Source organism: Ornithorhynchus anatinus, chromosome 1, assembly GCF_004115215.2.
Source record: "Ornithorhynchus anatinus isolate Pmale09 chromosome 1, mOrnAna1.pri.v4, whole genome shotgun sequence".
Lineage (NCBI taxonomy): Eukaryota > Metazoa > Chordata > Mammalia > Monotremata > Ornithorhynchidae > Ornithorhynchus > Ornithorhynchus anatinus.
Window position 1 is genome coordinate 31724102 of NC_041728.1, and position 24422 is coordinate 31748523.

General features: G+C 57.6%; 2 protein-coding genes across 5 annotated transcripts in view; one reads left to right on the forward strand and one right to left on the reverse strand.

Annotated features, from left to right (window-relative positions):
- Nucleotides 1-13861, forward strand: part of PLEKHG3 (pleckstrin homology and RhoGEF domain containing G3) — a 36579-nt gene extending 22718 nt beyond the window's left edge. For 3 of the 4 annotated variants that reach the window (XM_029065556.2, XM_029065571.2, XM_029065564.2), the window contains 15 exons: nt 675-744; nt 1081-1127; nt 1238-1388; nt 1496-1624; nt 1938-2120; nt 2341-2433; nt 2676-2762; nt 3124-3157; nt 3468-3557; nt 4786-4824; nt 5521-5540; nt 5948-6256; nt 6835-6948; nt 8168-9572; nt 10388-13861. In XM_029065556.2, the coding sequence (XP_028921389.1) occupies nt 675-744; nt 1081-1127; nt 1238-1388; nt 1496-1624; nt 1938-2120; nt 2341-2433; nt 2676-2762; nt 3124-3157; nt 3468-3557; nt 4786-4824; nt 5521-5540; nt 5948-6256; nt 6835-6948; nt 8168-9572; nt 10388-11127 (3511 nt within the window). In that variant the 3' untranslated portion in view covers nt 11128-13861. The remainder of the gene's footprint in view (nt 1-674; nt 745-1080; nt 1128-1237; nt 1389-1495; nt 1625-1937; nt 2121-2340; nt 2434-2675; nt 2763-3123; nt 3158-3467; nt 3558-4785; nt 4825-5520; nt 5541-5947; nt 6257-6834; nt 6949-8167; nt 9573-10387) is intronic. The other variant, XM_039911484.1, reaches the window with a different exon arrangement.
- Nucleotides 13862-16113: 2252 nt separating this feature from the next.
- SPTB (spectrin beta, erythrocytic) overlaps nt 16114-24422 on the reverse strand; it is a 152823-nt gene continuing 144514 nt past the window's right edge. The window contains exons 33-36 of the mRNA XM_029059295.2: nt 20017-20252; nt 18992-19165; nt 17436-17478; nt 16114-16744 (exon numbers count right to left, since the gene is read on the reverse strand). Coding sequence (XP_028915128.1) covers nt 16577-16744; nt 17436-17478; nt 18992-19165; nt 20017-20252 — 621 coding nt within the window. The 3' untranslated portion in view covers nt 16114-16576. The remainder of the gene's footprint in view (nt 16745-17435; nt 17479-18991; nt 19166-20016; nt 20253-24422) is intronic.

Genomic DNA, 24422 nt, shown 5'->3' on the forward strand with positions numbered 1-24422 from the left:
GGTCCAGAGCATGTAGTGAGGAAGGCAAGAGACAGGAAAAACTGAGCTGCCTGAAAGGAAGGGGGCAGGAAGATGATGGGTAGGTTTGTGTAGGGATCGGGAGCAGGAACACTGACTGCTCTGTGGACCAAGGGTTCAGGGAAGACTGGGTGGAATGGGAAGAGGGAATTGTATTTGGGAAAACAGGGACAGGATTGTTGGGAGCTTGGTTCCTGGGTCCACGTGCCAGGTCCCTGGGCCCAAGAATGACCCGGGCCTGGCCTGGCTCTGTCGTTCTTTCAGCGCCGACTCCCTTTGCTTTCTCTTCTTCCTTTAACCTCTCCCTTTGTGTGTTTGACTCTTTGCTAGCGCTGGAGAGGTGAGCCCTCCGGGAGGTGGGTAATGGTGTCCCCTCACCCATCCTGCTTGCCGCCCACACATGCCCTCTCCCTTCCTCCTCCCCCAACTCCCCTGTGCCGTGATACCTGCCCCCTTTGTGTTGGGCGGCCTGGGGGCCAAGGCTTGCGAGGGCGGGCGTGGAAGCCCCTCGGGCCACACAGTGTGTCCACAAGGCTGAGAGTGTCTGTGAGGAAGAGTGGGGGGCAGTGAGGCTTGGGAGGACCCTGTGGCGGCCACCCCTCGGTGGCGGAGGTGGATTGGAATCTGGGAATGATCCCTGCTCTCTTCTCATCCAGCCAGCTGCTTAAGGACCTGGATGGCTGCAACGGGGACCCGGTGGCAGTGGCCTACTGCTTCGTGGACAGAGTAAGACAGAAGGCGGTGTGGTTCTTGACCCTACGGTTACCCCTTGGGATGGGCAAGTGGGAGCCAGCTCAGAAGAGGCGGGTTTGAAGGCCCTCTCCCCTGAGGTCTCTAAAGGGTCTCCCTCGCTCTGTGTTTTCGTGCCCTCCCTTCCCCCCGGAAGAGGTGTCTGGCTAGGACAGAGCTAAGGGAGACCGAGAGAGGGTTATGGGGGTGGCCAGCAGAGAGCTCATGGCTTAGGGTTGAGGTTGCACTGGGTAGAGGAAGGAATGTGCATGAAAAGGGGAAGGGAGGAGCGCTAATGGAACACATTTGAAAACTGTCTTCTCTCCCCATCAGAGAGAAGAGTTTGACATTTACACCCAGTACTGCACCAATTACCCCAAGTGAGTAATCCGGGGATGAGAAAGGGAGGGAAAAGGGGAGGTCAGGGACCGATGGCGGATTCCCCCTTCGGCCGAGGCCAGAGGTGACGGCCTCCGTCGCTTCCTCTCAGCTCGGTGGCCGCTCTGACCGAGTGCATGAGAGAGAAGCACCAGGCCAAGTTCTTCCGGGACCGGCAGGAACTGCTGCAGCACTCGTTGCCACTGGGCTCCTACCTGCTGAAACCCGTCCAGAGGATCTTGAAGTACCACCTGCTCCTCCAGGTAACCCCCTCGCCGACCTGGTGGCTGGAGGATGGCGGGGTTCAGGGGGGCTCCCCCAGCTGACGGGGAGGATTGTGGGGATCCAGGAGCGCTTTCTCTCTGCCCAGGAAATCGCGAAGCATTTTGACAGGGAGGAGGGCTTAGAGGTGGTGGAACTTGCGATCTACACCATGACCTGTGTGGCCTGGTACATCAATGACATGAAGAGGAAGCACGAGCAAGCCGTCCGCCTCCAGGTATCGAGGACGGTCTCTTGGCCTGCGGTGGGAGGCCTGCGCATCCAGAGGAGGGGTTGGGCCCAGGGCACAGGTGGGTGAAGAGAGGGGAAGCCAGGGCGGGAAGTCTGAGGCTGGCCCCATGCCCCGTCCAACAACATCTTCTGAGCAGGTGGGGGTCTTACCAGGGCAGCGTCCCCTGCTACCCCTCCCCTCAGCGCCGTCTCCTCCACTCTCGTCTCTGACCGCACGAGGACCCTCTAGCTCGGTGCCCACCCCGGGACGGCTAATGGGTGCTGACCCTTGAGGGGGCGGGCCACCTCTGCCTCTGCAGGAGATCCAGTCGTTGCTGATCAACTGGAAGGGGCCGGACCTGACCACCTACGGTGAACTGGTGTTGGAGGGCACCTTTCGCGTCCACCGGGTGCGGAACGAGCGGACCTTTTTCTTGTTCGACAAGGCGCTGCTCATCACTAAGAAGCGGGGTGATCACTTTGTCTACAAGACCCACATCCCGGTGAGCAGACCCCGCTCCGCGCACCTCTCCCCCTCCCCTCCATCCCACACATCCCTGTTTTAGAGGGTGCCGAGGCTCAGCGAGGAGCCGCCCCCTCCGGTCCGATCCCCCGAGCTGGCCCCAGAGTTCTGAGGCTAAGGACACCCCGTCAACCTCTGGGCCCGGCAGAAAAACTGGCTCTTCCGTGGCCTGCCCTGACCGCTCTCTCTCGCCCTATCAGTGCTCATCCCTCATGTTGATCGAGAGCACCAGGGAGTCTCTGTGCTTCACCGTAAGCCACTACAAGCACAACAAGCAGCAGTACAGCATCCAGGTGAGCAGCGAGGCGGGAGCAGGGAAGGAAAGAGTCTGGCTTCGTGCGGTGGCTACTTCAGGCACGGCGTGTTCCCGGAGGCCACGGTCTCGGTCGTTCACTGATATTAAGTGGGCATCACCATGTGCCAAGTGCCGGACTGGGCGCTTGGGAGAGTACAGTACTCTCCAGACACACGGCCCTGCCCTAGAGGAGCTTACGATCTGATGGTCCAGCCCCGACATCTCTGCATCTCCCTGCAGGCCAAATCGGCGGATGAGAAACGGGGGTGGACTCACCACATCAAGAGGCTTATCCTGGAGAATCACCACACCACCATCCCCCAGAAGGCGAGTCTGTGGGGACTGGGTCTGCAGCGGGTTGGGGGTTAGAGGTCTGGGGCCGCGGTCACGGTCTCAGGGGGAGGGGAAGAGGAACTGTTCCTCACGTGCAGCGCTGAGGAAAGGGGCTGGAGTGGAGGCCGGAGGTGGGATTGGAGAGAATGCCGTGCGGGAAATGGAGAGACCCAGGGGAGGAAATGTCCCAGGACCTCCACTGAGGGCTGCCCTCCTTTTGGGGTAGTGGCAGTGTCTGATCCAGTGGGTTCTGTGCTGGTTTCCCCTCCCCACCCTCAGCATCGCAGACTGCAGTTGGGAGCAGAGGGGAGCAGTCCTGGCCGCTAACTGGGCCATCCTGCTCCTTTCCTTCCAGGTTAAGGAAGCCATATTGGAGATGGACTCCTACTGTAAGTGTGCCTCCCTCCCCCCTGCCCTATGGGTGTTTCCTTCCCTCCCTCCTCCCACCCCCCCAGGGTGTCTCCCTCTGCCTACCCTCCTGTCTCTTTGTCAGTCTACGGGGAGATGGTTAGGGGCCTCTCCGGCCCACCTGGTGGGCCCACTGTCCCGGATGCTGAGGACCCCCAGCCCACAGAGCCGGAGCAGCCGCCGGGTTGTGGTCTGGGGTCCGGGGAGGGCTGGCGCTCCAGGTTGTCTCGTGGTAGAACAGAGGGAAGTGAGAGAGAGGATGTAGGAGCTCATTTCGTCTTCCCTTTGCAGACCCCACGCGGTACCGATACAGCCCGGATAGACTGAAGAAAGCTATGGACGAGGCACCGCTGCAGCGTTGCCAGGGACGCCGACGGTCCGGTACGGGCAGGGCGAATGGGATCCAGCCCTAGAGGCGTCTGGATGGGCGGCCGTCAGGGAGACGCCCCTGGGCCTCGCGGTCGGCCGATTGGGCCCGAGCCCCGCCGAGCCCTTTACTGGCGCCGTCTCGACTTAGGCTCTGGCATTTCCAGTGGCCGGCCCTGGAGGCCTCTGCCCGTTGGCCACCTGATCGTGTGGGCTCCGGATGGGAAGCGGTGGGCGTTACCTTCACGCCTCTCCCTGTGCCTCAGAGCAAGGCTAGGTCACGGGGAGAGTGAGGTGGCCCTTTGGGTCAGCGGGGAGCAGTGGGGTCTAGAGGAAAGAGCCTGAGCCCAAGAGTCAGAGGACCTGGCTTCTTCTTGCCACTTGTCTGCTGTGTGACCTTAGGCCAGTCACTTTACTTTTTTGTGCCTTGGCTTCCTCATCTATTAAAGGAAGATTCAACCCTACTCCCTCCTACTTAGATTGTGAGCCCCATGTGGGACAGGAGCTGTGTCCAACCTGAATTTCCTGTATCCACCTCAGTGCTTATACAGTGCTTGGCACATAGTAAGCACTTAACAAGAGCCGTAATTATTTGGTTCAGCCCATTGGTCCAGTATCCCCCTTGGTGAAGAGGCCTCCCTGTCACAGAGGGTGTTTGGAATGGGCTTTCCTTCTCTTTCTCCCCCCCGCCGCCTTACCCCTGAAAGGGCCCTCCCGGAAGAACCGGTGGTTGGCCCCTCGCTGTGAGAATGGATGTCAGGGATGCCTGTCCTTTATTGCCAGCCTGATGGAGGTGTTTGTGTCCTGTCCCCAGAGCCCGGCCTCTCCCAGCTCATCCAGGAGGTGCTCCCCAGTGAGCTAGCCTGCACCGCGGTGCGGAGCCCAAACAACCGCAGGAAGTCGGGTGCGGTTCCACTGTCCGGCTTGGGGCTCGGCAGCTGGTGCTTGGGGGCGATGCTGGAGGCCGGGCTGAGGAGGCCAGGCTGAGGCCTAGGTCTGGGAACGGGACGTGGTCCGAGCCAAGCCGGGGGACCTGCAGGGCGGGGAACGGGGGACGCACGGGGACCGTCACGGCACGTCGCCTCCAGCACTGCCCCCACGGGCATGGCCAGACCGTGGGCTCTGGGCCGTGAGTGGGACCGGTGGCAGGGCCGTGGCAGTGGTGGCATGGGCTGAGGGCGGCCGGAGCACATGGTCCAGGACGGGAGCTGACCCCGTTGACGGAGCACGTTTCTCTCCCCAGAGCCAACAAAGCAGCTTCTCAAGCAGCTCAACCAGAAAGGTGAGAGTACCCGAGGGCCCCGTCGTCCGTGGGGGAGGCAGGAAGTCGTCGGGGCTGCCTCCAGGGCCGGGCCCGGTGCCACTCCCTGGGACAGATTGAAGACGTGCCAGGGAGGGGAAAGGGCACAGAGCCCATTGGGGTTTGATCCCTTAGGCACAAGGAGAGATCGGGCAGAATCCAGTCCATCCGGGGGTCAGGAGAGAAGGTGGTCCTGAGGGATAGGGGCTCTGAACTGGGCGAGGAGGAACCCAGCTCATAGTAATAGGGGAAGCCACCTCCGCTCGCACAGTGGACAACTTCAACAACCGTATAGGAAGAGGGAGAGCGGACAGAACCCATCCTCTACCCTGCTATGTTGGAGTTCTGCTTCCTGTCCACAACCTCTGGTTAGAAAACCTAGAGGGTGGGGAGTGTAGAAGGGGGACCCCACGATGCCTAGAAACTACAGCCTCCCACTCCCTCCCTGCCGCCTCCTGCTATAAAGCTCCCAAGTGGCAGCAGACCCCAGACCTTCCCCTAGAAGGAAAACTGCCCCAAGACCCGGAGGAAAAGGTATTAAGTAGGAGAAGAGTGAGGAGGAAAATGGGGAAGGGCAGGAGAGAGGAAGGGGGAGGGAGGGCTCCCCTGTTTCCAGAGTTTTGCCCTGATCTTTTCATCTCTTTTCCCCTTGCTTGGGTCCCGACGGCGGTGCATCAGCAAGACCAGCAGGACTGAAGGTGAGTTCAGCAAGCAGGTTGGCTGAGAGCGGAAGGAACTTGGTCCTGAAGGATGGCAGGGTGGGAATTGGCCCCACTGGAGAAGTGACTTCCGGTTTATTGCCTCTCAAGCTCTCCCGTTCTCTCTCTCCCATCCGTCCTGCTGGCACCCTGGGGAGGGGGGATTCTGTGCCCTGGACTCCCCCTCCTTAGAGTGCTCGGTCCCTCTCCTTGTCGGCCCGGGCCCACTTGTGTACCCACTCAGAGTGCTCCTTCAGGCCCTTTCCTGTCCCCTTCTCCCCCCACCCCACCAGCCCCGGTTCTTCTCCCGGGCCGAGCCGAGGGATGGCTGTCGGGATGCCCGACCCCACTTCGGATCTCGGCCTCCGGAGGGAGTTGACGGGAGGCCCTGTTTGTACCCCGAACAGCACTCAGACAGCGCTGAGGCCCTTCTGGACTCCGGAGAGTTCCGGCAGCCCCTGTTCCCATGGGGGCCGCAGTCCGATTTTGAACGGGCTGACCAGGAGCAGGACGAGAAGGAGGAAGAGGAAGAGCAGGCATTTCAGCATCAGACCTCTCTGGAGGATCTGCCTCTCAGCAACGGCAGCGAGAAGAGGGCTGGGGCTGAGCCCCAAGGCTCAGAGGAGGAAGAGGAGGAAGAGAAGGAGGAGGAGGAGGAGAAAGAGGAGGAGGAGGAGGAGGAGGAGGAGGAAGAGAGTCTGGAGGTAGCCGAGCAGGTAGCAGATTTTGCCAGCTCCCTGCTGGCCGCCCTGCACTGCTGGCACTATCGGGCCAACGCTTTACTTTTCTCCCGGGGTGCTACGGTGAGGTGTCTCTTCGTTCTTCCCCTGTCTTCTGCACGGTCCCAGCTCGGCTTATGTTCTAATGCTCTCCGGTGCCTTACCCCTTCCTCCGCCTTCCCCCACTCCCTCCTCCTTAATCGCCATTGTTAACTCTCCCTGGCTGGCCACCCCGGGACCCCTCGCACGTGCCACGGGCCAACCTGGGCTAATCCTGCACAGTTGGACAACGGGCAGGCTAATGGGGCCGGGGGAGGGGCACTGAGGGAGGAGGAGGAATCGGGGGAAGCACTAGCTGGTGAGAGGCCTCTTCATCTTCCTGCTTAATTGGCTCGGTTCTGGAATCACTTGGCTTCGAGGCCCTCTTTCAGGAACGGCCCGTCAGCCTCGGAGCGAGAGAAGCCCAGAGCGGGGACCCCCGGAAGCAACTGGGCTGTCGCCGGGCTCAGCCTTGGGCCTACCAGTTCCCGTCTGGGACGCTCTGGGGCTAATGTCTTCATCGTGTTTTGTTTCAGGACTCTGGGCCCTCGGAACATGAGGTAGCCAAGGGCTGCAAGAGGCCAAGTGGCCAGTCTTCGAGTTCTCCCCAAAAGTGCGTGAACTTGGCACCTGACTCTTCTGGGTCAGAGGTGAGTAGGGGAGGCGGGTGAGGCAAGGGGGTCCCAGGAGGGGTTTAGGAGCCCTATGCCGAGCGGCGGCTGGGCTTCCGGCTCACCTCGCCGCTGCCGGCCGGGAGCTGCCCTTCTGGCCTTTTTCCTCTCTGAACTAGAACCAGGCAGCGCGGGACCCGACTACGACCGCCCCCCGGCTTTCTCAGCTCTTACTGCTGCTCCAGCCCATGGGGTCTGTCACCCCTCCTGCCGCTGCCCGGGCTGCTCTCTGGGGCTTCTACCAGGTGGAAGGATGGGGTTGGGAAGGCACTCTCGATATGCAAGGTGGTCTCTGGTGCCCGGGGTGGGGCCTGGGCAGCAGTGACACGGGTGGCCCAGCAGTGTCGCTCCTAGTAGCCGTAGCGGGGAGCTGGGTTCCGGTGGAGGAGAGGGAGAGACTTCCTGCTGTGACCTTCCATGGCCCGGGCATTTGACGTGTCTGTCTGAAAGGCAGTGAAGCTTTTCTTTTCGTGCTGACTGCCCTCTCCCCGTGCCCCTACCCAGTCCCCACTTGGGTCTGAGGTTGAGCTATCTCCCCCTAACTGTAGTAGCGTAGACCCAGGAAAGTCTCCTCTATATTGTAAGTTCCCTGAAGACAGGGATCACATCTATTAACTCTACTTTCCCCAGCATTTAGTATATCGATCTGCACAGAGTAAAGTCTCAGTAAACACTATGGATTGATTGATGCCCACAGGAGCTCCGAACCGCTGATCTGTGGGAGAGTGTCTGGGAAGCCCTAGGAAACTTCAGAAAACTGCAGCATTTTGGGGGTTCCCAGCCACTGGGGGACCCTGTGTTTCCGGGAGCCCCACCCCTAGGACCTGAGGTGGCCGGGCCGGTCCCAGACTCCCGGCTGCCAAGTGGCTAAGTCCCTCAGATTGGGAAGAACGGGGTCGAGGCTAGGCAGCTGCAGCCGTCGGTCGGCCCCACACAGCTCTAATTGGCAGCCAGCCGTCCCTTCCACCTTCAAGGTCAGGCCTCTCGGGCCGGGGACCCACCCAGCATTCCTATCGTCCCGCCGGCTACCTTCTCTGAGTCCAGGGAAGGGCCCCGAGTTATTGATGCGTCAGGGGTCTCCTGAATTGACGTCCGTTAATTTCCGCCCCCCCGCCCCCCCTTCCTTTCCTCCATCTCCTCCCCCGTTACTTCTCTCTCCCTCCCGTTCCTCTCATCTTTCCCCTCACTTCTCCACCAGACGTGGCTGGACGGAGACCCCGAGGTGGTTCCGGGACCAGCTCCCCCTCCGTTGGATCACAGCCCAGAGAGGCCCTCAGACCTGGAGTCTTCCCCACGCACGCCCGAGCGGCTGTTAAGCCTCCCCGAGGAGGTGCTGGCAACTGACCTGCCAGCTCCCGAGGTGGAACATGTCCTTCCCGAGAGCCAGGAGGACCTCAAGACCCTTAGCAGTGAGGAGGAAGAAGAGGAGGAAGGAGCAGCTCAAGAGTCAGGGAGCATCTTGCCGCCATCTGTTCTGGACCAGGCTAGTGTCATAGCTGAGAAGTTCATCAGTAGCTTTTCACGGCGCAGCAGCCTGGCCCTGGAGGATGGCCGGTCTGGTGGCTTTGGGCAAGTCCACCTGACGGGCCAGAGCGGCAGCCTCCTCAGCCTCGAGGGTGGTGAGAAGGGGCTCTACCCTAGCAGCCCCAGTGACTCCACCGACTGCTTCCTGGCCCCGGAAGTGGCCTCAGGTGCCAGGGCGGCTCGGGAGCCCCGCTCTCCCCTCGACAGGCCTGTGCCCCCAAGTCCCGGTGGCCCCGGGGAAGCCGAACGGTCCCCTTTCAAGAAGAAGGAGTCGCTCTTGTCCACTCAGGACCGGCTCCTGCTGGACAGGATCAAGAACTATTACGACCACGCTGAACACCATGACGCCAGCTTCAGCATCCGGCGCCGAGAGAGCTTCTCCTACATCCCCAAGGGGCTGGTCAGGAACTCGGTTACCAAGTTCAACAGCTTCCCGAGGCCCGAGCCCAGAGCCCCCGCTGAGCGCAAAAGGCTGGCTGGGCTCTGGCCAACCTCCGGGACTCGCTCTGACCTCCCCACCCCAGGACAGGGGGACCCCGGAGACCCCGCCCCCGTCCGAGACTCCGAGTTCCGCCCGTCCTCTGAATTAGTGAAGATCTGGGACGGGATGGACCGCTCGTCGGGGGCCCGCCGGGGGCTGGTGGGGAAGGGCAGGAGGGAGCCGGGCTCGGGGCAGGAGAACGGCTTTGATCTGCACGAGCCGCTCTTCATCCTGGAGGAGCATGAGTTGGGAGCCATTGCAGAGGAATTGCCCGGGGCCTCCTCTCACAGCCCCCAGACCCACCCCGCCCAGCTGGCTCGGGAGCTGAAGGAGCTAGTGAAGGAGCTGGGCAGCGGGGAGCCAGAGCTACCGACCACCCTGCACCCCCGGATCGTGCAGTTCTCGCACATGATGGACGCGGACCTTGGCGAACGGGTCACAAACAAGGTTTACCAGCTGGCCCGCCAATACAGCCTCAGGATTAAGCGGCACAAACCCGTGGGGCCGAATCGGTCCAAGGGAGAGCCTGACGGTGGGAGCCCGGGCCCCAAACTGCCTCTCGTCCTGGAGGAAGTGTCAAGGCCGGCCGCCAGCCGAGGTACGAAGGGGGTCGGGGGAAAGCTGGGAGGGCTCCTGCCTGGTGGGGAAAGCCATTTCCTGGGGCGCTAAGGGAGGAGAGCGGCCCAGAGTGGGCCCTTGAGGTCCAGGGTGGATTTGAGAGGATGGGGGCAGCCCAGGTGGACAAGTCTCCCCTGGGGAGAGTTGTCGGGCTGCAGGTGCTTCTTCCCTACTTTCCCCACCTCCCCAAGGGCCGCTCTACCTCCAGCAACAGCAAGAAGCGGTGAGAGCTTTGTTGTCTAAGGAAGAGCCTCTGTGGGCCTTCTCTGCCCCGAGGCCTCTGTGGGCCTGGCCCTTTCCCGCCCCCGGGCCTCTGTGGGCCTGGTTCTTTCCCACCACTGAGGCTTCTGCGCCCGGCTCTTTGCCACTGCTCGGGTGGGCCCTCGCTTCAACTCTCTCATAATAATGATGGTATGTGTTAAGCGCTTACTATGTGCCAAGCACTGTTCTAAGCGTTGGGGTAAATACAAGATAATCAGGGTTGTCCCACGTTGGTTCACAGTCTTAATCCCCATTTTATAGAGAAAAACAGGCACAGAGAAGTGAAGCGACTTGCCCAAAGTCACACAGCTGACAATTGGTGGAGCCGGAATTAGAACCCGTGACCTCCGACTCCCAACCCCGTGCTCTTTCTACTAAGCCATGCTTGCTTCTCTCATGTCCAGCCCTTTGAACTGCATTTGCCCAAGTGACCAGCTCACGACCCACCCAGGGCAGAATGCCATTCCTATCTTACCCTCTCCCTCGCCCTCCCTCTCCTCCCTCTGGGCTCATCCTGCCTGCCTTTCCTCCTAGGTAAGAAGCCTGCCTTGTCCCTGCCTCGCTCTGAGCGGTTGGTGGTTGAGGGGGACAGCTGGCCACGACATTCCTCTTTTGCAAGGAGCCAGACCCTTCCGTGCTGCTCCTTTGGGCCTTCCTCCAGCGGCAGGTGGGACCCCTCCTCTCTGGGGGACCAGCGGCCCCCCGCCCACGGCACCCTCAGCCCCACGGATGGGGAGACCTTCCACTGGCCGGACGTCCGCCAGCTGTGCTCCAGATACGCTTGCGGTGCAGGAGCCCCGCAGGCCAGGCTGGGCCCACGTCGGGGCCCTCCGGTCAGCCGGAGCCGTTCGGTGCCCAACGGGATGATGGAGCCGGCGCAGTCGGGGCACGTGAACCGCTGCCTCAGCCTGGAGGCCCCCCGGGGCCAAGAGGACGAAGCCCTGTTCGTCGCCGCAGACGTCATCCTGGACGACAACCGTCGGGTCATTGTTCTGGAGAAGGGGCCCCTGCCGGAGCCCCACAACATGGCAGAAGAGGGGGAGCGGGACAGCTACGGGCAGTGTCGCTCGCCCACCTCCCGGGAGAAGATCTCCCAAATGGCTGTGGTAGAGCACCGTAAAGCCTATCAGGAATCGGAGGAGCCACGGGGGCGAAAGGAGGGACCTGCACCGGACTCCCTGCTGCCAAATCCAAGGGTGATGGCTGGCTCTGGCCAGCAGGGCCTGGTCAGGACCCTGAGGGCAAAGTTTCAGACATTGAACTCGAATGGGTGAATAGTTGTGAGGGAGAGGGGCTGCTGGTGATGGGGAGGGGAGAGGGGTACTGCCTTCTCCTATCAGATATGCTTTGCCCCATTCCCCCCTGCCCAACATTCCCACCCCAACTTCCCGTTCTCCAAGACTTCCTATTCACGTCTTCCCGCTCCTCTTCCAGGAATCATAAGCAGGGCTGCGGGGAGTGAATCTGCCACTCCCAGAACTCCCTCTGCCACCGCCCATCCTTTTCTGCCGTACAGGAAGGTCCCCGGCAAGCCGGACCACTCGCTTCCCCGAGACCCGACCCAGCCGGGTCCGGCAACCAGGGGATCATTTCTCCTTTCTTATCTTTAGTGTATATATATATATAAAAAAGAAAAAAAACCGTTGGAGAGGACCATGAGGGGCCGTGACCTGCCCAGAGCCAGCTCCTACCCCCCCGGCGGCCAACCCAGAGGGGAGATGGGACAGGTTCAGGAGAGACTTTCTCCAAGCCACCTCAGTTTCCGGGAGCCAGCCTGGAAGGCGTCTGCTGGGTCTCAGCCCTTAATTTATTGCTTTCCAGACTGCAGACTTGGATAGGGAATGGGGAGGGAAAACGGAGGGGAACGGTCTCAGTCCAGAATGGGCTAGGGCTGTGCTGTCTCTAACGTACACACATTTCATCTCCTGCCAAAGGTGCAATAACCACTGCTGAGTAGCCACCCCTCGTCCTGCCTTTTTATTGGGATTCCTGGGGCGGGGCGAGCTCAGGGGCTGATGGCAGCCAGGCGGTAGCCAGAAGGGCAACAGCCCACAGCCACCTGAGCATTTACTCAAAAGGCCCAGGTTGCCCATCATGCTCTGAGGCCTCCACCCTTGAGCCTCTCGGTGTCTCAGGCCTCGGCCCTCAGGGAGAGGATCCTGCGGAGAGAACCGCTGTGTGCAGAGGGCTCCGCGCCCTTTCTCTCTTGGCGGGGTATTCTTCCCCCAACCTGCTTCTCAAGTCTGCCTGCTCCTTGAACCAGCCTCGCTCGAGCGACTTTCTTCTGAAGCTATGGGTTCCCTGCCAGCTGGGGTGTGAGGCCCGAGAATGAGCCGTAGCAAGAGTAAGCAAGGGAGCCTCTAGCAGTCGGGGCCGGGGAGATGTTTGTTTCCGGCTGCTGGGCTCGGGAAGGGGAGTGCCCTTTGGCAGGGCCTTAACTGCATCTGGTTACCTAGAGGTATCCGTCCTGCAGTCTGGAATGCCTCTAGCCTAGGCAGGCCTGGGCCTATTCCTGCCCATGATGACACTCCCCCTTCCCTTCTTGTTGCTCGTTCTTTTGGTGTTACGGTGTGGGAGGGCGGGGAGTCTGGTCAGATGCCATCCTGGGTCCCTTGCTTCACATCCACCCTCTCTTTCCCTTGCTCCTTACCGTTCTCGATGCTTTCTTGACTGTGCCGCTGCCTAGCTGACTGGTAGCCCGCTCCAGGGGCCAGGAGCAGCTTGAATGCTCGGCTTCGCCTGCTCCACAGTGGGGGTGGGCCTGGCCTCGAGCTTGGGGTCATGGAGGAAGACTTAAGGAGCCATCTTGGAGGCAGGGAAGAGGGCCTGGCGGAGGGAGGCAGGGGAGGAGATGGATGTTGCCCAAAGGCCCCAGGATGGGGCTGTCCTCTCCGGCCCCAATCCTGAGAGGCAAACGGACATGTGGCAGCCACTTTCCTGGGGGCCCCAAGTCAGCACTTAATGGGGATCAGGCCCTCATACCGCCCAGGTCCTGAGGTACCAAGACAAGTCTGTTTGCCTCCGCAGTTGCTGGCAGGAGAGCCGGGCTCCTTGGTCCTCTCTGCTAGCTGAATGCGGGCGCCCAAATGAACAAGTAGCCAACAGAGGCACCTGGGGGTTATTGGTTTATTAGAAAAAACTCTTATTAAATGGGTCGGAGAGCCATTTATGAGCAGAAGCTCGAGGTGCTCTCCCATCTGGACAGTGGAAGCACATTTGAGCAGATGGAGATCACGGCCCGGGAGGCCAAGGCCCACCTAGGCTGTGGGGTCCGTGCTGGGGGAGACATGCTCTCGGCTCTCCGGTTCCCGGGTGCCTCCCCCCACTCCTCTTCCCCTCCGCCCCTGTCCTGGGTTTACTTGTCCAGGGGACAAAGTCACATGATCAGCCCTCAGCGTCCAATTGCCCCAGCTGTGTCTCCTCCCAGAGGGTCGCAAACATTACAGGTTTCTCTAGGGACTGGGCCTCGTCCTCAGTGGGTCAGAGAAGCAGGAGGGGCTGCCGGCCTCTTCCGCTTCTCCTAGTGATACGGGACTGGTAAAAACAACAAGCTCACTGCTCCCCTCCTGGCCCAGCCCCGGCCAAGAGAAGGAAATGGGAAAAGAAGAATGAGAATGAGCTGATCCCAAGGCGAGCCACCTTAAAAACCAACCTGCGATGTCTGGCGGTGAGGGCAGTCAGGAGAGGGAGGGGATTCGGAGGGAGAAGCTTGCTGTGCTGGTGTGGACAGGAGAGTGAACCTGGTTTGGAAGCGGGTCGGGAGTCGGTGACACAGGAAGCGGAGAATAGGTCCTTCCCCAGCCCCTCAGGCTCTGGACGGCCTCAATTGTTTCCTAGCGACTTGGACCCCGGGCCTCTTCCGGCTGGCAAACCCGACCCCCTCAGCTGCATCTCCTAGTCCAAGGGCCGACGAGAGTTGGGGGGGGAAGGAGGAGTGTTCCCAGTGTGGCTGCCGATCCTGAAGGGGCCAGAACTCCCCCTCACCTGCCACACCTCCGGTGCTCAAGCTTATTAGAAAAACTGCCCTGCACGGGGGCTGCCTCTCTGAGTGGGAAAGAGGCAAGCAGGGGTAGGACTAGTAGGGCCTGGATCACCGCAGGTCCCTGCTGAATGGGGACCAGTGAACTTAACCCCCTGCCTTAGCCCCTGCCCAGAAACTGCTCACTAGCCTTGGTTGTGCCTCAGTTTCCCCATCTGGGTGGAGGAGGATGGACTAGAATATGACTCACTATGATGCTAAGGACTTTACCGAAAGGTGGTGAGCATTGGACGGGGGATGAGCACTGCGGGGAGGCCTTTGGGCTGGGAGCGTGGGGTGGCCCCGATGGAGGATAGGACCTTAGCAACTGAGTTGCAAAGTTTGGGCCAAAGGGCACAGTTGAGCTCTGTCTGCCAGGCAGTCTGGCCTCCCCTCAGGGGCAGTGGCCTTAGGGCCAGACCATGTCTGTTTCCCTCTGCACCCACCACCCAACTCTCCCCATCAGTGCTGTGCAGACTAGCAGTGGACTGTGGGAAGCCTGATCAAGGGACTGGAAGTCCAAAGAACAGGCCTCTCTGAACCTGGGGAAATGGGCAGTGGGTAGCCAAGGGCATCCCACCACCCTTGGATGACAACTCCATGCCCTGCTCCAACCCTATGGTGAGTAGAATACGGTTCTAGGATGCGGGGGTGAGTGGTTCCAGGGTCAAGGCCGAAAGTGTTTACTTGGGAAGGGAGCCCCTCCCTGAAACACCACTTGGCCTCCTTTGCCAATACCTGTGGATCTAAGGAATCAACTCAGAAAGAGCAAGGCTGCCTGACCCTCAAGGTAAGGTTACAGCGTAGCTCAGTGGAAAGAGTCCGGGCTTGGGAGTCAGAGGTCAATGGGTTTGAAAACCGGCTCTGCCACTTGGCAGCTGTGTGACTGTGGGCGAGTCACTTCACTTCTCTGTGCCTCAGGTACCTCATCTGTAAAGTGGGGATTGACTGTGAGCCTCACGTGGGACAACCTGATTACCCTGTATCTACCCCAGTGCTTAGAAAAGTGCTCTGCACGTAGTAAGCACTTAACAAATACCAACATTATTATTAGTCTGGTTTTGAGCCCGTTGGCCCTGAGTCAGTCTAAAATGACTCCTCTCTGACCCCTAGAGTGGGGACTTCAGTCAGATACCTCAGCAGCAGAGGAATGACACTGGTGGGAGAGGAGGTAAAGCAGGAAGTGACCCATCTATCCGGAGGCTCTTCCTCCTGGCCGGATTGGGCAGGAAAGAGCCCTCTGAGCATAGAGCAGCATCCCTGAGGGAGCATCTGTGTGGGGTTTGTACCCTAAAGGCATCTCACCCCCCAGGGAAGAAATGGTTCTTCCTCTGGTCTCAGGCAGACAGTCCTACTTTTGGAGGGGGTAACGGAGGAACTCGCACCCTCTGGAGGGAGAGGCCTCCACCCTGAGCCTAACCCTGGCCTCCTGGGTTTGCCGCTTCTACTAAGCTAGCAGTATATGTCTTTACCTGTGGGCAGGGGTTGACCGGGGAAGGGTGGGGCCATTGTGATGGCCGACTTCACCCCTCAGTGCCACCAATACCAGGCGCTGAGAGCTCTAAAGTCAGAGATGGATTGGGAGGGCGGCTAGGTTGGCGGTTTGGCCGGCTGGGGCTCCCGGATGGACAGATCACAGCCCAGGGTAAGAGTAGCCTTAGCTGGAGGTGACACTTGGGCCCAAGGGCCACGGGGCCTCCAGAGGGAATGGCTCCAGAGGGGCAGGTTATGGAGGGGGTAAGGGGAAAGCGGTGGGCCTGGGGAGAGAGGAGAGACTAGCCTCTGCCACAGGCTGGCTTCCACTAAGACACCTGAGGTCAGCAATCTACCTGGTTTCCTTGACACCTGAGGTCAGCATTCTCCCTGGTTTCCTGGCCCACTTGGGCCCAGGGTGGGGGCATTCTCTCTTCCACTCACAAGCACGCTGCTGGCATATGTCGGGATGACTGTCCAGCAAGGGATTCCTCACTAGCCTGGTAGTCACGTGCTGGCCAAGGGAGAGGCAGCAGAGTTCGCCAGCTACACAAGAACACGGGTGGGGCTGTGGCATAAGGGTAGCAGGAGGACAGGGGCAGCAGCTGGGGCTGAGGTGAACCATCCTTCCTCTTCACAAGGAGGAATGGTGATGCCTTGGAAGGGAGCCTGACTGGAGGAACGAGCACACCACTGTGAGTCAGGAGATCCGGGTTTCAGACGCCTGCTCTGTGACCTTGGGCAAGTCGCTTAGCCTCTCTCTGCCTCAGTTTCCTCATCGGTAAAATGGGGATTAAATATCGCCTTAGACTGTGGGACAGGGACTGTGTCCAGTCTGATTATCTAGTTTGTACCTCGCTGTGTACTTCAGTTGTACCTCAGTTGTACCACGGTGCTCGCCGTCATTAAGGGGAGGACGGAGCAAGGGCAGGACGCTGTCAGAGTCCAGTCCTTGCAGACCAGGAGAGGGGTCGAGGCTGTGGCAGGTCAGGTGACGCCTCTGGTCCTCGAGGGACAGAGCAGGGTGAACGGGGAGGGATGAGGACGGCTGGTCAGTGATCAGCTGGCCGAGGCTGAGGTAAAGCTTGTGAGTGAGTGAGTGTCCTGCTTGGGCGGAGTGGGGCTGTGGATCAGGGTTGGGCTGGGGACCCTGCGCTGAGCAGCCTCAGCTGAACAGATGTAATTCAAGCCCCGTGAGTGTCCCCTGGCCGGGGGGAGAGGAAGGTCTGGGGCTACTTCTTTTTGGGGAAAAAGCTGAACCTCTTCTCTTTGTCCTTCTTAGTGAGGCTCCCGTCAGTGCCGGCAATGGAGGCCAGGGGCAGGCTCTGGGCCTTGGTGCGGATGCTCTGGGCCTCCGTGATGGCCGCGCTGATGCCCTGCAGCCAGGAGAGCATCTCCTCCTGTAAGGAGCAAGGTGTCAGGGTGGGCCCGGGAATGGGGAGAGGACTGGGCCCTGCTTGCTCCTCATCCCTTGGGGCGCCTGGCTAATATCTGCACTGTAACCATGGCCCCACCTGGAGGCAAGTGGTAGGGGAAGGAAGGGGATGGCAATCTGGGGTTCAATTATAGAAGACTCAAGTGGATTCGCCATCCAAGAGATGATCGGAACTGAAGGGGGGAAGCAAAACATGTCAACCACGGGACCGGTATTCCTACTAGGCCTGGCCGAGAGGGAGCTATCAGGGCCTCATCTGCCCTGCACGTCAGCTGCTGCAGGGGTCTGAGGGACCTGAGCTTCCTGCTGATAAGGGGACAGCCTAGGGCCAGCTGTAGGCTGACAGGGCATCTTTGTTCTGAGTTTGAGGTGGATGTGTGTGTGGGGGGTGTGGCAACCCTCCCCTCACCCTCACAGGTTTGCCCAATGTGCCTTGTGGGCAGAATTCCCCCCCCTTTAATCCTCCTCGGCCAGGGCAGTCCTCTCCTGGCTGCATCCACACTCCTCCCCAGGTCCTTCACCTGGAAGGTTCCCTCACTGGGAGGTCCCTGCATGACGTTTCCCACAACCCACCCTGGAACTCAGCTGCAGCCTCAGCTAGGGTCCCTTCTCCAGCTCTCTGCCCTCGGCCCTTCCCCTGCCCGCTCCACCCTTACCTCATCCTTGCCATGGAAGAGCCATTGGCTGCCACTGCTCAACCTGAAATGGGACAAAGTTCCCTGTCAGTTCTTAGCCTGGCTGTCCTCCCCAGTCCCAGAGCAGATGTCTGCACCTCCCATTGCCTCCATCCCCTCATGCCGGGTAGTCACGGTTCCCAAGCCCAGCCCGGAAACCCATGAGTCTGACCGTCGGCCCCGGCCAACTTTCGCCTCAAGGGACTTGGCACCCAGAGTACCTCTGAGCAGGCCTCCTCAGGGACCAAAGTCTCTCTAGCCTGGGGGCTGTGAGGGCCCATCCCCCCCTGGCTCCTCCTTGGACCTCCAGGCTGGAAATGAGCTGGGGCTGGCCCTACTGAGCTCCTTGTACCCTTGCCTCCTGGACCAGGCCAGCCTACGAGTGATGGAGTTGAGATAGAATTGGGGAAGGAAAAAGGCCCTTATGCCCTGGCCAGTCTGGACTAATAGCCCTGAGGCTCGGCCAGCAGCAGTTAGGATGGCCAGCAATGGGATTTATAGATAGCAAGCTCTCCCATCCAAGGGATTAGACTGTAAACTCGTCATTGGGCAGGGATTGTCTCTATCTGTTGCCTAATTGTACATTCCAAGCGCTTAGTACAGTGCTCCACACATAGTAAGCACTCAATAAATACTATTGAATGAATAAATGAATGTCACATGTGCATCCCACAGACAAGCAGAATAATAATAACGTTTGTTAAGGGCTTACTATGTGCCAGGCACTGTTCTTAGCACTAGGGTAGATATTAGTTAATCAGGTTGGACACAGTCCCTGTTCCACATAGTGCTCACAGTCCTAATCCCCATTTTCCAGATGAGGGAACTGAGGTGCAGAGAAGCTAACTGACTTGCCCAAAGTCACATAGCAGACAAGTGGAAGAGCTAGAATTAGAACCCAGGTCCTTCTGACTCCCAGGCCCGAGCTCTATCCACTAGGCCATGCTGTTTTTCTGCAGCACAATACACTACATCACATAGGCCATTTTGCAGAAGTCTTCGCCAGCCCAAGTCATTTCTCCGGGAGGACCACTGATGCCTACATTCTACAGAATCTTCAAGTCTTCCCCCATTTCCCCCACCCTTTCTTTCTGCACACAGACACCCCTTCTGAACCATAAAGTTTGGTGGCAGGAGCTGAAGAGGAGAAGATTGAGTGCTTAAAATGAGACTTCCAGGCAGTGAGTTGCCCTATGCCATATCTAACATGGGAAGGAGAAACAGTTACAACCAGATCATCCAGTATAAAGCAGAGCCAGGGCCGGGCTGACCGCCGACATGGGCAAGGGGAGCGACTCCCACCTTGGACCCTGTGCCAGAGGTCCTGAACTGTACACTCTGTATCCTTTACTTCTTTCCAGAAGTTCTTCAGCCTTCAGAATCCTCATTTGAGTTTCCTGCTGCTTCTACCTGCCTCCTAGCCACTTGCCATGGGAAAGAGTACAAGGAGACCCATCTCGAAGGAGCCAGAGCAGACTGAGCCCAGGGTCCCCAAGGGTTGGCGGCTTGCCGCGGCCCGGCCGCTCGGGCAGCCTCACCTCAGCTTGAAGACGTGTTTCTTCTTCTTGTAGTCAGCGGCCACCTCGCAGATGGCATGGCGCAGGACGAGGGGCCCCTCCCCATGGTAGGGCATGCCCAGGGCCAGGTTCTTGGCATCCTTGTAGAAGGTCAGCTCACCATGCCTCAGCACACAGTACAAGTTGCTCCAGGACCTGGGGAAAGGGGGGAAAATGCAGTTTGTCCTGGGCAGAACCTTCCCTCAGTGGTTCCCCCAATCCCCAGCAACCCAGCTGCTTCCCTGCAGGGGTGGGGGGGATGGGTGAGGGCCCTCCCCCAGCAGGTCCAGGACCTTCCTGCTCTTTCCTTCCCCTGCCGGGATGCCCAGGATCCTACGCCTGCCACTTCTGTGTCTGGGCCGGCTTGGCGGGAATGGGAACAAGCTACTTCTGAGCCTGCTCTTCTAACCTCTCTGTCTCAGAAAGCCCCATAATAGGGCAGCAGTCATCAGGAAACCTCAGTTTAGGGTGGTAGGCAGTTGCGGGGGCACTCTCTAAGTCTCTCCCTGCCCTGGGCTTTTTGGGGTGGTTAGAAGCCCTGAGCAACGGGGTGGGGGTCACATTGGCAGTAGGGACATCATTAGACCCCAGAGACTCGCTAAAAGTGGGAAGGGGGCTCGGGCTGGGAGGGAAGTTCCAATTTGGCCATTCAGGTGTTTGGGGTGACAACACCATCAATCCCATGCCCAGGAATCTCTTGGGATGATGCCAAGGTGACTTTGTATACACCAGCAGTCATGCTTAGTCACTTTAGGATCTGCAGTGCAGGTGCCAGCTTCTTTTAGAGATCCCAGTGTCACACACTGCAGCAGCCCGAGTCCCTGGTCAAGGGGCGCAAAGGAGAATCTCCAAGCAGGGCAGCGGAACCCCGAGATCTAACCCCGTGGCCGTTGTCTGCAGTGCCCAAGGCTTGGGGCCGCTGGCCATGAGAACTGCCTCCCTGAGCCACAGCCAAGGAATGCCCCTCTGGAGGGGCGAGAGATGGGCCCTCCGGGCCCAGGTCCTACCTGTTGGATGCCTTCTTGTTGGGTCCCTCCAGGTCATGCTTGCGGCCCAGGTAGCCCTCCATCTGCACACCGAGGCAGCGGTCCAGCTGGGCAGGCATGGTGGCCGTCTCCTCAATGTCGCTCACCGGCGTGTCCAAGGCTTGGAACGGCGGCGGCTCCTCGGCCAGCTTCCCGCCCTCCCCTATTTTCTCCTCTTCCTCCCGGTCCCTGGGCTGTAAGATCCCGTCTTCCTGGGTCTGATAGCAAGGAGGAGAATGGTGCCTTACTGGTTGGGGGGAAGGGTGCGCACGGATAAGGGCTATACCAGGTACCCAAGGCTGCCAGAAGTAGAATTCCTGGGACTCTCCTCCCTTCCTTCCCGGGCAGGAAACCTCCTGAACCTGAAACTGTGAGGTTTGTCCTAAAAGGACCCTTCCTATCATTTCCCCATAAATTCATGAAACCTGTGCCTAATCAGTGGGAATATTAGATCTCTTTCCCGATCTGGGTGGAGAGATGAGCTGGCTAGAAGGATTAGTGGACAGAGGTGGTCTCTGGCCTACGTTGTGTCCACCCAGGGCTTCACGGGGAACATCTAGAGTTCTCAATCAATCAATCGATGGTATTGCTCGAGCACCTCTTGCGTACAGAGCACTGGACTGAGTGCTTGGGAGCATACTAGAGACCCAATCCCCACTCTCAAGAGGTTTCTAATCTAATGGGAAGGGACTGCCAGGCACAAATTATTTACAAAGAGTGGGAGCAGGAAGCAGGTCACAGATACAACTAGAGCAAGGGCACAGAAAGATCAATCAGTCAATCAATCAATCAAGAACATTAAGGGAAGCGGTGTGGCAAAGTTGTAGAGCACTGGTCTAAGCATCGGAGGAGCCAGGTTCGAGGCCAAGCTGTGCCTTTGACCTGCCGGGTGACCGAGAGCAAGCCGCTTATCTTGTCTGTACCTCGCTTTTCTCATTTGCAAAATACGGATAATAATACCTGCCTTTCCTTCCTTCCTTACAGGGTTGTTGCGAAGGTGAAAATGAGCTGATTAATGTAAGAACGCTTTGAGAATAAAAGCACTCCCAAAATTTTCCTCTTAGCTGTGAGTCCCTTTTAGACTCAGCCCTACATGGGTAGGGACTGTGTCTGTTATATTGTTATATTGGACACTCCCTAGCACTTAGTACAGTGTTCTGCACACAGTAAAGTTCTCAATAAATATGACTGACTGACAGGGACTTAGGATGAATTTGAGGGGATATGGGGGATGGGGGTGAGGTAGAAGTTTAAGAGGGTAAAATCAAAGTTGGTGAGGGTAGTGGTAGTGTCCAGCTTGCATGGCTGATGTGGGGGTCTGTACCTTGAGCTGGCTTCCAACCCCTTGTCCATGTCTTTCCTCTTGCCTGGAATTCCCTCCCCCTTCATATCCGACAGATCACCATCCCATCCTCATCTCCACCACACTTGCATACATATCCATAATTTATTTTAATGTCTATGCCCCCCTCCAGACTGTGAGATCCTTGCGGGCAGGGAGCGTGTCTATCAAATATGTGGTATTGTACTCTCCCAAACGTTTAGTACAGTGCTCTGCACTTAGTAAGTGCTAATAAACTATTGATGGGTTGATCGATTTATCAGCCTCTTGTGAGCTGTGAGGGATGGGCAGCAGTTTTTCCCTGCTGAGGCGCTGAACGATAACGTGAGTCTTGATTTTCTCAACTCCTCTTCCCCGTGGGATCTCTGCTTCCAACTACATTTGGTTCTGCATTTCCTCCAATCTGACCCCAAATGACCATGTAAGTAACCAGCGGAACAGGCTGCTGCTCCTCCTGCAGGCAGGGGACTGGGCCAGGTGACTTCAAGTAGGCTTCCACTCTAAGTTTTTGTGGTTTCTGCTTTGTCCCGGAGACTCGACCAAGTGGTCCTAGGAAATGGCAGAGGGCCACATCTTTCAGCTACCTGAGGAGATACGGTGTTCCCCCTGGCAAGATGTATCTGTCTTTTTCTATAAAACTGAGTTCCCCATCTAACTTTTCCCAATTTCCCCAAAGCCGACAAGGGTACCAGTATGCTCCCTGCTTCTACACTTTGACCTTCTCATTTTTTCCGCTTCCCACCTCTCACTTCCCAGCCAAATCCATCACCAAGTCTTGCTGATTTTTTTCTCGTTAGTAACTCGTGGTTCCCTGCCTTGTTCCTATATCAAGGCCTGAACCATTACAATTGTCTCCTTCTTTGTCTCCCTGCCATCAACCTCACTCCTCACTTCTGTATTACAGCCATCATTCTCATCTTTGTCATCATCATCATCATCATATTTATATAGCACCCACTGTATGCAAAGCACGGTACTCCAGAGAAGCAGCCTGAATCCGTTGTGGGCAGGTAACACGTCCGCTCATTCTGTTGTATTGTACCCTCCCAAAGGCTTAGTGATAATAATAATAATTATGGCCCCAGGGTCACCCCGGTCATCTCTCCCAAGATGGTCATGGGTTCTAATCTCAACTCTGCCGCTAGTCAGCTGTGTGGCCTTGGGCAAATCACTTAACTTCTCTGTGCCTCAGTGACCTCATCTGTAAAATGGGGATGAAGACTGTGAGCCCTACATGGGGCAACCTGCTTACCTTATATCTACCCCAGCACTTAGAACAGTGCTTGGCACATAGTAAGCACTTAACAAATACCAACATTATTATTATTATTTGTTAAGTGCTTACTATGTGTCCCGAGCACTGTTCTAAGCACTGGGGTAGATATAATCAGGTTGTCCCACGTGGGATTCACAGTCTTAATTTCCATTTAACAGATGAGGTAACTGAAGCACAGAGAAGTTAAGTGACTTGGCCAAGGTCACATAGCACACAAGTGGTGGAGCCTGGATTAGAACCCATGTCCTCTGACTCCCAAGCCCGTGCTCTTGCCACTAGGCCATGCTACTTCTTCAGTGCTCTGTACATAGTGAGCACTCACTGAATACCATTGACTGACTAGAAAGACAACTGGGCCTGAGAATCAGAGGACCTGGGTTCTAATCTCTGCTCTGTCATTTGCCTGTAGTGACCTTGAGCAAGTCACTTAACTTCTTCAGCCCTGTTTCCTCATCTGTAAAATGGAGATATACTACTTGAACTCCCTCTTAGACTGTGAGCCTGTAAAGGTCAGGAGCTTCGTCTGATCTGCTTATCTTGTATCTACTCTAATGCTGAGCACAGTGTTTGCCTTAGAGTAAGCACTTAATAAATACCACCACCACCATCATCATCATCATAGCACCGTACTGGGGGCCTGCTGTGTGTCGATCAGTGGACTAAACACTTTGAGAGTCTAAGAGAAATGAAAGGCATGGTTCCTGGCCTTGAGGAGTTTGATGGGGAAGAGGTAAAATGTAAAAATATAACAGGAACAAGAAGAGTAAGAGCATAAAACGCTTAGAACAGTGCTTTGCACACAGTAAGCACTCAAGAAATACGACCCAATGAATGAAAAAATATAAAACCACTGTATTCACTCGCTGTCATAGCCTCCACCCCATAACTCCCTCTTGCCCCCGATTTTTCAGGAGGAAACAAAATATTTTTGTAAGGGTGATAGTGTGCACTTTGGGTGGGAAGAGCAATGTGGTTAGAGTGAGCTAAAGCCACACAAGGAGGGTCAGGCTGTGGCAGTTTCTCTGAAACGTGTGAGTGTGTGTGAGCCCCGCGAGAAGGTCTGACTGTGTTAATGTTGCAGATACAGGTTCATGGAGACAGAGAATTCCAGGGTAGGAAGAGGAGAAGGGAAGGAAGGAGCTACCTAATTCATTAAGTGCCTTCATGGTATCAAGTGCCCCTTCTCCCCTCCTTTCCTCCTTTCTTTCTTCTCCTGCAGGGATCATTCACTCTGTCTCTCCCCACTCCCCCAAAACCTCCAATGACTGCCCATCCATCTTCACATCCAACAGAAACTTGTTATCATAGGCTTTATGCTCCCCTCCTACCATAGCTCACTCATCTACTACACTGCAACCCATATACTCTCCACTCCTCTAACCCCCACCTACTCTCTGTACCACAATCTCATCTATCCGACCGCCAACACTTGCCCACATCCTCCCTCTGAGCTCCCTCCCCTTTCGTACCTGATATTCCACCACTGTCCCCACCTTCGAAGACCTCCTAAAATCATATCTCCTCCAAGAGGCCTTCCCTAACCTCTCATTTCCCCTATGCACCCTCTCCCAGCCTCACCATCTGTACCCCTTAATCACTTGATATTCATCCCACCCTCAGCACCTCAGCACTTATGTACATATCCACAATTTATTTTAATGTCTGGGTCCTCCTCTAGACTGTAAGCTCCTTTTGGGCAGGAAATATATCTACCAACTATCTTGTATTATACTCTCACAAGTTCTCAGAACAGTACTCTGCACACAGTAA